This window comes from Narcine bancroftii, chromosome 7, assembly GCF_036971445.1.
Source record: "Narcine bancroftii isolate sNarBan1 chromosome 7, sNarBan1.hap1, whole genome shotgun sequence".
In the NCBI taxonomy this organism is placed as follows: domain Eukaryota; kingdom Metazoa; phylum Chordata; class Chondrichthyes; order Torpediniformes; family Narcinidae; genus Narcine; species Narcine bancroftii.
In genome coordinates, this window is record NC_091475.1 from 215085545 (window position 1) to 215096882 (window position 11338).

An 11338-nucleotide genomic window follows, 5' to 3' on the forward strand; every position below is an offset into this window, starting at 1 on the left:
TTCATTCACATTTGACCTCCTAAAGTCTAACAGCTCACACATCTGGTTTGACGTCCATCTGCCATTTCTCCAACTGATCCACATCCTGCTGGATCCTCACTATTCACATTCTCATCAACGTTTGTGACATCTGTAAACATTAACCAGCCCACGTACATTTTCATCCATATCATTTGCTTATTTGTCACACCGAACCCAGCACTGCAAGGTTTTTTGTTCCTGCAAAAAGGCTCGCATTTTACCTCTAACATTTATACAGCTGTGGAAGGAGCACAATTTACAAAGTATAGGGTTGCAATAAAAGGAAAGACCAATCACCACCAAGGGTAACATGATGGCATTTATACATTTTGACTCTACAGCACAGCATCTTGGCTACATCATCCTATTGCAGGCATTACTTACACTACTGGAGCTGCTAGACAAGCCTTCCATGCTGGTCTCTGTGCTCAATTTGTCCTTTTGGCAGATCAGCAGGTTACCATTCCTTTCCAGAAAGTGGTATGTGATGCCTTTGATGTCCAGAAGATCGTCCAGTGAAGAAAAACCTTTCAATTCCTGGTGGTTTTTTGGGTTGGGGGATGGGGGAGAAAAGAGAAGAGGGCAGGCAAGAGGGATGAGAGGGAAAAGATGAAGGAAGAAAACAAACTGTGAGTGCAGTCAATATTTTGTTCCACAATTCAACATGATCACAGTTCATCCTCTACTTCAATACTATATTCCCATTCTCTCCTCAAATGCATCAAAAATCCATGTGCAAACATAAACATCTTAGAAAAACAAAACAGGTCATGCAGAATCCATAAGTAGAGGGAAACCAACATATCAGGCCTGGCTCTTTGTTGTGTACAAGTAAAAGTAGACAGGTGAATAAAAAATGGGAGGAAAGGGCAGAAGGAGGAGCACAGGCAGATACAAGTGGGAAGGTGGAAGATTAAAAAAAAGCAGAGGCAATGGGAGAGAGAACAGCTCTGGACTTCAGCAAGGCCTATGGCAAGGTCCCACATGGGAGGATAATTCAGAACGTTCAGACACTAGGTATCCATTGAGAAGTTGTAAATTGGCTGAATGGGAGAAAACAGTGGTAGTGGATGACTGGAGGCCTGTCATTAGTGCTGTGCCTCAGGGATCGGTGCTGGGACCATTGTTGTTTGTCATTTATATCAATGATCTGGATGACAATCAGCAACTTTGCTGATGACACTAAGATTGGAGACGTTGTGGACAGCGAGGAAGGCTTTCAAAGCTTGTAGAGGGATCTGGACCAGCTGGGTGAATGGGCCAGAAAATGGTAGATGGAGTTTAATGCAGACAAGTGTGAGGTGATGCATTTTGGAATAGCAAACCAAGGTTGAACATACACAGTTAATGGTCAGGCAATAAGGAGTGCAGTAGAACAGAGGGATCTGGGAATACAGATACACAATTCCCTGAAAGTGGCGTCACAGGTGGACAGGGTTGTGAAGAGAGCTTTTGGCATTTTGGCCTTCATAAATCTAAGTATTGGGTACAAGAGATGGGATATTATGGTGAGGTGATACAAGACATTGGTGAGGTCAAATTTAATATTGTGTGTAGTTCAGATCACCTGATATAAATAAGACTGGAACAGTGAGAGAAGATTTACTAGGATGTTGCCAGGTCTTCAGGAGCTGAATTACAGGGAAAGAGGTCAGGGTTAAAGTTAGCAGCAAAGTGGATAAAATCGACGAGTTCATCATAGGAGAAAGAGGCAGCACCAATGTAGTCATCGATGAAGTGGAGGCAGAATTGAAGAACTTTGCATGGATTGCTCCGCATAATGAACAAAAAGAAAGGCAGAGCTGGGACCCATAGCTCCACCTTTGATTGGAGAAAGAAAGAGGAGCTCAAGGAGAAGTTATTGAGAGAGTGCATTAGTTCTGTCAGGCAGAGGAGGGTGGTAGTGAAGGGGCATGGTTAGGTCTATTGTTGAGAAAGATATGGAAAACTGAAGGCTTCAAGTCCTTCAGCAGGGAAAAGGAGGTGCGTTATGACTGGATGTCAAAGTGACAGAGGACATGCAAGATGTAGGTTGGGACAAAATGGAGTTGAGGCAAGATGATACCAGTTCGATGGGGCAGGTGGAAACAATGGGTCTTCTAGACAATTGGGTTTGAAGATCTTTGGCAAGAGTTAGAATTGGGCTGTGCAGGATTGGGAAACAATGATGTTGAAGGCTGTGACAGGGAGATAAACAGAAGTGATGAGGTGGGGGTGATGACTGTGTGAGTGGCCAGTATAATAATGGGACTTTGAAGCTTTGGCTCAAGAGGCTGAAGTGATGGTGCAGGAGTTGAGGCAAGGACAGGACATCTCTTTTGAGGAACCAAAGATTCAGTAAGGAGGCACAGGTTTTTCTAACCATTGGGATGGTTTGCATCTGAACTGGAGGGGTACTAATATCCTTGCATGAAGGTTTGCAGGGGGATGGGAACCAGAGCAGATAGAGGAGTAGAGAAAAATGATGTGAAGATTGCATGTAAAGACAGAATCAAAGGGTTATGCTTGGCGGAAATTGTAGGAAAGGCAGACGAGCTTAGATTGACATAGGGAATTATGACATTTTGGCCATTAGTGAAGTTTGGTTGTACGAGAAGCAGGACTACCAGCTCTATATTCCAGGGTTTTAGCTGCAATAGAGCAGGAGGGATGAAAGGGGAAGGAGAAGCATTGCTCATCAGGGAAATTATCACAGCTCTGCTCAGGCAGGACAGACCAGAGGACTCGTCTACTGAGGCTATATGGGTGGAGCTGTGGAACGGGAAATGTATGACCACTCTCACGGTTGTATTATAGACCACCCAGTAGCCAGTGAGAATTGGAGGACCAAATCTGCAGAGAGAGAGAGCAGACAGCTGCTGGAATCAATTGTGATAATCGATGATTTTAACTTTCCAAATAATGGGCTAATAGTTTGTCAAATGTGTTCAGGAAATTTTTTTAAAATCAATATTTCAAGATTCGAAGTAGAGAAAGTCCAATACTAGATCCCCTTTCAAAGAATGAGACAGGACATGTGACCGGCCATGGTGATTTTTGTAAAACAGACAAGGGCGAAAGGATCATAGTTCCTTGAAATTGGCAACTCAGGTGCATCAGGTGGTTAACAGTGAATATAATGTTTGAAAGTGTATGCACGTACTTTTGCTAAAGGAATAAAAGGGCAGTCTATTATTTGCATGGAGAAAAAAAATCAAATTTTGGAGTGCAAAGGGACGTAGGAGTCCTTGTGCAGGATACCCTAAAGGTTAACCTCCAAATTGAGTCAGTGGTGAAGAAGGTTAATGCAATGTTGGAGTTCATATCTAGAGGAATAGGGTACAAGAGCAAGAACATGATGCTGGGGCTTTATAAACCACTGGTGAGGCCTCACTTGGGGTAGGGGGTATAGTTTTGGGCTCCTCATTCAAGAAAGGATGTGCTTGTATTTCAGACGCAATGAGCCAAATGGTCTACTTCTGCTCCTATATCTTGTGGTGAAGAAAGCACTTGTCACATTGGCTACACTGCTCTGGATGGGTACAAATGTCAGGACCTCGTGATTCAGTTGTACAAGGCATGGTGAAATTACATACAAGCGTGGACCTTGAGGGATGCTAGTGAAGAAATTCAGGGGTTCTGACAGAAATATTTAAAATGTCCTTGGGTGGTACTAGAGGATTGGAGGGTCGCTCAAGTTGTTCTGTTGTTTAAAAAAGCTCCAAAAGTAATTCTGGAAATTATAGAATGGTGAGCCTGACATTAGTAGCAGATAAATCATTGGGAAGATGTTTTAAGCGATCAGATATACAATTATTTGGATAGCCAGAAACTGAATAGGGATAGTCCACATGGCTTTGTGCATGGTAGGTCATGTTAAACCTATCTTATAAGAACCTAAGAGATAGGAGCAGGAGTTGGCAAACCGGCTCGTAGAGCCTGCTCCACCATTCAATAAGATCACGGCTGATCTGATCACTGACTCAACTCCACCTACCTGCCTTTTCCCCAAATCCCTCAATTCCTTTTTTAATGTAAAAATCTATCTGAACTTTAAATAAATTTAATGAAGTAGCCTCAACTGCTTCTCTGGGCAGAGAATTCCACAGATTCACTACTCTCTGGAAAAAGGTTTTTCCTTATCTCAGTCTTAAATCTCTCCCCTGAATCTTGAGGCTGTGTCCCCTAGTTCTGGTCTCACCTACCAGTGAAAACAATTTTCCTGCTGCTATCTTATTTATCCCTTTCATAATTTTATATGTTTCTATAAGATCTCCTCTCATTTTCTGAATTCAAGTATAATCTCTTGTGATTTGGTCTCTCCTCGTAGGCTTATTGAGGAGGTTACCAGGAAAGTTGATGAAGGAAAGTTGTCTACATGGACTTCAGGAAGGCCTTTGACAAGGTACCGCATGGGAAGTTAGTCAGGAAGGTTCAGACATTAGGTATTCATGGTGAAGTAGTGAACTGGATTTGACAATGGCTGGACAGGAGAAGCCAGAGAGTAATGGTGGATGATGCTTCTCAGACTGGAGGCCTGTGACTAGTGGTGTTCCTCAGGGATTGTTGTTTGTTGTCTATATCAGTGATCAGGATGATCAGGATGATAATGTGATAAATTTAATCAGCAAGTTTGCAGATGACACTAAGATTGGAGGCATTAGGGACACCGAGGAAGGTTTTCAAAGCTTGCAGTGGGATCTAGACCAGCTAGAAAAATAGGCCGAAAAATGACAGATGGAATTTAATGAAGACAGGTGTGAGGTATTGCATTTTAGAAGGACAAACCAAGAAAGGACGTACACGGTAAATAATCGGGCACTGAGTAGAGCGATAGAACAGAGGGATCTAGGAATACAGGTACACAATTCCCTGAAAGTGGCATCACTGGTGTACAGGGTTGTAAGGAGAGCTTTTGGCATATTAGCCTTCATAAATCAAAGTTCAAGAGCTGAGATATTATGGTAAAGTTGTTTAGGATATTGGTTCAGGCAAATTTGGAATACTGTGTGCAGTTTTAGTCACCCAACTGCAGAAAAGATATCAATAAGATAGAAAGGGTGCAGAGATTTACTAGGATGTTGCCTGGATGTCATGAACTGAATTACAGGGAAAGGTTCAACAGGTTAGGATTTTATTCCCTGGAGCATGGAAGAATGAGAGGAGATTTAATCGAGGTATTTAAAATTATGAGGGGGATAGACAGAGTAAATATAGATAGGCTTTTCCACCAAAGGGTGGTGAGATACAAACCAGAGGATGTGGGTTAAGAGTGAAAGGAAAATAGTTTAGGAGGGAAATGAGGGGGATCTTCTTCACACAGTGATTGGTGGGGGTGTGGAATGTGCTTTCAGCTGAAGTGAATGTGGGTTCCATTTTAACATTTAAGAAGAATTTGGACAGGTACATGAATGGGAGAGGTTTGGAGAGCTATGGACTGAGTGCAGGTCAGTGGGACTAGGCAAAAAAAAGGTTCGGCACAGACGAGAAGAGCCGAAGAGGCCTGTTTCTTTTGATGTTCCGTGGTTCTAGGCATACTGTGTGCAGTTCTAGTTGCCATGGAAGAACATCAATAAATTGGAAGGGATACAGAAGAGATGCACCAGGATATTGCTTTGTGAGCCTGATGTCAGTCGGCTCTGAGTTATAGGGAAAGACTGGATAGGCTGGGTCTTTATTTCCAAGAACGAAAGAGGCCAAAGGTTGATCTTTTAGAGGTTTGCAAAAATCATGAGGGGCATAGACAAAGTGAATGCTCAATCTTTTTCCCGGGGAGATGATGCTTAGAACTAGAAGACACCTGTTTAAGGTAAGAGAGATTTAAGGACTTAGAGGCCACTTTTTCCATTCACAGGTTGTTCCACCTGGAATTTGTTGTAGAAGTAGCCATTTGGACATTTACAGAGAGGAATAGTCTAGAAGGATGTGAACCAATGTAGGGAAATCAGACCAACTCAGAATGCCCACTGTTACAGACAAGTCAAGGCAAGGTCCTTCTTTGCAGTGTGACAATGACCAGATGGCAGCTCACTGAGGTACATTTGCTCTGTACCAAAATCCTACAACTATGATGCCCAATGCACTTTTCTGGCTCTCCATCCCATAGGATGATGATGGTTCCTTTCAGCCAGTTTGTGGAGTTTGATGAGGATGCCCCACTCCTCAGAAAGGAGCAGCATGTGCATGAATAGATTTAGTTGAGTCGTGATTGCACAGGTCCAGACCCACCCCCTCAACATCCCGTCCCAGATCCAGTGGCATGGTGAGGTCCAAGACGGCTGGGGGAAGTTCTGTTGCAGGAATTATTCAGACCAAACTTTGATTCAACGGATGTCCTTTCTGTGCTTCATGGCACGTGTTTGATAGATGGCCACCGACCCAATATCTGCTCTTTGACAGATCTTGTTTTTCATCCTACAGGGGATCTCGCCAACAGGGGATCTCGCCACAGGGCAAGCCTGGTGGGAGAACCAGTATAGTCACCGACCACCTAACAGGTAGTACTGGGTTACATGGTACCAACAGCACTCAGACTATTTGCCTTCAAAAGCACTGACTTGATTATTTGTACAGGGGTTTCCATGCCATCACCTGCAGATAACCAATCCATTCCCCAACACTTCCACCAAATCTACTCAGAGACAGCAGCTGACCGCTGAAGATTACAGAAAGGCAGCTTCAAGCCCTTCAGCCACAAAGATCAGATTTTCACACCTCAGAAATGGGCCCTTCCAGCCCAACTGGTCTATCCCAAGTTGTCTACCTAATCTAGGACCAATTAACTGTATTTGGCCCATACCCTTCTAAACCTCTCCGACCCATGTCATTTCAAGATTGTAAAAGGTGCCTCTTGGCTCCATTAAACCTCCCCGTCCCCGTCCCCAAATTTTCTGGGGAAAACACCATTACCTTATCAACACCCCACACAATTTTAGAGACCTCTATAAAGGACCCCTTACAGACCCCTGGCCATCCAGGAGAAAGCTCCCAGCCTTTACATTCAACACTCACCCACCATTCCCCATAACATTCTCGGGAATATTTTCAGCACTTTTTTCCAGATTTTATAATTTTCCAAATGCAGCCTCATTATGTCTGTATTGACAATGATACCGATTTTTATCTAATACCTCCCGGCTGCGTACTTCTCCATTCTCTGCTGGTTTGCGTTTGTCTAAACATGTAGATATAGGTTTGGTTTTTGACATGCTTCCTCTTCACCCCACACCTCCTGCAGCAAGTTGCAGATACTTACCACTCCAATAAAATTAGATGTAAAATTATAATAACATTTCCCCTCACACATCTCTCCTTTCACCTTAAATTTATGCCCTCTTATATTTGCCATTTCCACCCTGGGGGGGCGGGGGGAGTGATCATTTACTCTATCGACGCCTCTTTTAATGTATTAAACTTTTAACAAGTCTCCGTCAGCTCCTGACTTTCCAGAGGGAAAAAATCCAACTTTGGGCAAAACTGTCAGAGCTAGGGCTTTTTATTCTGGAACAACAATGGATGAGAGGTGACTTCATGGTGAGGTAGACAGCCAGCACCTTTTTCCCATGGCAACAATAGTAGATACCAGAGGACATCTGTTTAAGATGAGTGGAAGAAAGTTAAAGAGATATGTCAAAAGCAAGTTATTATTCTTTAAAACATGGGTGCCTGGAATGAATTGGCAGGTGTGGTGGTGGAGACTGGTACAATAGGAACATTCAAAAGAATCTAAGACAGACACATGGATGCAAGTAAAATAAAGTTATAGGTGTAATGGTCTCACAGAATCTTCCATTTGCATTTGATCCGCTCAAGTCCAACACCTTGCATGTGTCTGGTTGAAACTTTACCCGACCACCCTCAACTCAAATTTCCAAAAGATCCATCTTTGACAGCCTTTCTTACTAGTTTACTCCTCCAGCAATTTTTCAGGTCATTTGCAAAGTGGTTGATAAGTCAATGTTTCCATTCAAATCATTAAAACGTATTACAAAGAGGTCCCAGCACCGTGACTTACACAGCACTGCTGGTCACAGGGATCTTGTCAAATGCCTCAGTAAAGTGTATGTAACTCCATCCAATGGCCTCCACATCACAGAAATCCAGGTTGGATCATTTCACCAATCATGAGAAGACCAGATTCCATCAGTGCCTGAACCAGGGCACTTTCTCAGCGAGAACCCTTGCTCAGCCGGGGTCGGCTGCTTCAACCCAGAGCCAGCAGATACATGACATCGCAAGCATCCCCTCCCCCACCCCACCCCCTCCCCCCCCCACCCCTCCCCCCCCCCACCCCACCCCCTCCCCCCCCCCTCCCCTCCCCACCCCCTCCCCTCCCCCACCCCCTCCCCCCCCTCCCCTCCCCTCCCCTCCCCCACCCCCTCCCCTCCCCCCCCTCCCCCACCCCCTCCCCTCCCCCCCTCCCTCCCCACCCCCTCCCCTCCCCACCCCCCCTCCACCCCCTCCCCTCCCCACCCCCTCCCCTCCCCCTCCCCAGACCTTGCACCCAAACACCCTGCCAGGCAGGTCCTGGTTCTCCACACCCTACCCCCACAGCATCCTCTCCAGTAACCCCCACAGGTGGACCCTCTACCCTCAGATCAGACCCACACACCGACCACCTCGCCCAGGCCTGCCCCACCCTCCCACGACCACCCCAACCCCCCAACCATGCCCCGTCCCCCCGCCGCCCCTCACCTCTCTCCGCCTCACGATGGCCCTCGCCCGCTTCCTGCCGACCCCGAACAGGGCCGCGGACAGCTCCTCGGCGCTCGCCTGATTCACATCCACCTTCTCGGGCGCCTCCATGGCGCAGGCCGCGTGGCCTCGGCCTTGCGCCTGTCACTCGGCCAGGTCTGGCGGGTACGAGGAGGCGGCGCCGGGGTCCTAAGCGGGGACTGGGGAGCGGGGACCGCGCCGACTTCCCCGGGGATTTAGAACCAAAAGTTTCCTCAGAAAAATCGGCGGTAGAAACCGGCAGAAAAACAAACGGACAACCCGCCACTTCCGCTCGTCACCGCCCGCCCGCTCACGATCCGCCCCCTCCCATTGACTGAAGACCCTGCCAATCATAACACACGGCTCAGTCATTGGGTGACGTAAATGGCCATCGACGTGGTGCTGATGATGATTGGCTAAATCTTCCGCCTTCACCGACACGTACAAAACCCATCAGTGCCCTACGTGCTAATGAACCTGCCGGCTATTGGCTAGGATGCAAATCAATCGGATCTCTCTCCCACATTTATTGGATGATTGAAATGTCAATCAGCAGTCGCGGCCCGCCGACCACAGAAACCAAAGTGGAGACAACTGCGGGTGGAGCAGCGTCTGGGAGGGGAAGTGGAGATTTCTTGTTCCGGGTCATGCTCCACAGACGCTGCTCGACGCGCGTTACAGCTTCTCCTTCCACGGATGACGACAGAGGTCCGCGCTCCGGATTGGCGCAGCGCTAACACGTGATTTATTGGCTTTCTTCCTCGAAGTCGCGTGAAATATGGCTCCGGGACGTCACCACAGACTGCCGCATCACAACTGTCCATTGGTGAAAACGCCTGTCAATCGAATGTCCACCCTCTTCATTGGATCACGAACGATGGGCGAGGCCAGAACGACACATCATGTGAACGACGGGGTGTGGCCGCTCGGCGCAGGCGCAGTGCGTCCTCGCTCCAACAGCGACCCCTGTCGTTAGATGCTTGTAGTCCCAAAGCCACTCGGCCCGTCGAAGTTCTCTGCTACAGCTGATAATAAAACTCTCCAACCTCATCAAACGACCTGTACTTCGAAAGCTGACCTCCACCTGGAACTTTCTGCTGATAATTGGAAGTCAAACCATTTCTTTAATTTTAAATGTGGACACACAGCACGGTATCAAGCCAATCCAGCCCACGAGCCCAATTTACACTCAATTAACCCACAACCCTGGTACATTTCAAATGGTGGGAGGAAACCAGAGCCTGGAGGAAAACACGGGGAGAACGTACACATTCCTTACAGACAGTGCGGGATCCGCTCCCCCAACCATGGCTCCCATCTGACTTTTCGTATTTACAACCAAATGAAGCAGGATTCCTCAGGACTGGGAACAAATATCCCTGCAGGCAGTCGAGGCACAATGCTGAAGAAGTTCAGCAAGTCCAACAGCCTACTTTATACAGTAAAGATACAGAACTGATGGTTCAGGCTTGAGCCCTTCATCAAGATCAGAGCAAAATGTTGGCAGGTGCCCGAACAAAATGGTGAGGGGGAGGGGCATGGTCCCACAGGCAGGAGGTAAGAGGTGGAGAACAGAGAGAGGGCACAGCAGCAAACAGGGGGGAGGGGGGGACAGCTCTGTGAATGAAGGGGGTGGAGAGCTAGAGGAGACAGAGGGATGGGGAAGGGAGAGGGATCGGGGAGTGGGCCAGCAGAAACCAGAGTTGACGTTAATGCTGTCCGGTTGAACAGGGCCCAGACAGAATATTAGGTGCTGCTCCTTCAATTTACAGTGACCTTGGTTTGGCCATGTACGAGGCCATAGGCATATATCAGTGCAGGAGTGGGGTGCAAAAATGAAAGTTTTCCATGGGAAGTCCCCTTTAATTCACCTAGTAATTACCCAGGCCAGACCCTTCAGCTTACTGTATAGTAGCTCTTCCTCTTTTGCTCTTTGGCCTTGAGATGAACCCTGCAGTGGACAATACTGGAGGAGTCATTGGTAAGGAGTGCACTGCATAGGGATCTGGGCTGTGGTGTACTGTTGTAGGTAGCATCTGAGCCCACGTTAGACAAGGAATGGCAGGCAGTGTATTTTAGTCCTTGGTTCTGATAAGTCTGTATAAAGAATTACTGGTATCGGTCGTATTAAGTCCGATGGCTGCACTGTGTGGTGTGATTGAGAATACAGACAGTCCCCAAGTTACAAATGAGTTCTGTTCCTACATCTGTCTTCAAGTCAAATTTATAGGTAATGTCAGAACAGGTTCATACGGTTCTTATTTAGTATTTTTAACGTCAGTCAAATATTTATATATTTTACCTCTATGCAAAAAAAGAGAAAAGATCTTGATTAAAAGTTAACACTTGTTCCAGTGATGTCTCGCATATCCGGACAGGGCATTCATGAGGGAACATTATGCACAAGCACGAATTGGGGGAACAGTCAGTTCGTAAGTACGAGTTGCCCATAAATCAGACAGTCGTAACCCGGGGTCTTCCTGTACTTGTGTGTTATCCCTGTTGCGATCCCTACATCTGTTTCAATTAAGAGTATTTCTCCGTTCAGCCTATTTCCAGACCCGCTATTGTTTGAACCCACAGCTCTCTTCCCTTCCCACACAACAGGTTCCTTTGCTCTATA

At 46.6% G+C, this 11338-nt stretch overlaps 1 protein-coding gene across 9 annotated transcripts in view; it reads right to left on the minus strand.

Moving 5' to 3' along the window:
- The window catches only part of LOC138739705 (F-box/WD repeat-containing protein 7-like), a 149419-nt gene extending 140370 nt beyond the window's left edge, over positions 1-9049 (minus strand). For 6 of the 9 annotated variants that reach the window (XR_011342374.1, XR_011342373.1, XR_011342372.1 and 3 more), the window contains exons 1-2: positions 8695-9049; positions 406-558 (exon numbers count right to left, since the gene is read on the minus strand). Coding sequence is in view for 3 of the 9 variants with exons in the window: in XM_069892296.1 (XP_069748397.1) it covers positions 406-558; positions 8695-8805 (264 nt within the window). In the remaining 6 variants the exon portion in view is untranslated. Of the gene's footprint in view, positions 1-405; positions 559-8694 lie in introns of those variants that run through there. The other 3 variants (XM_069892295.1, XM_069892294.1, XM_069892297.1) reach the window with 2 other exon arrangements.
- Between the last annotated feature and the right edge of the window lie 2289 nt (positions 9050-11338).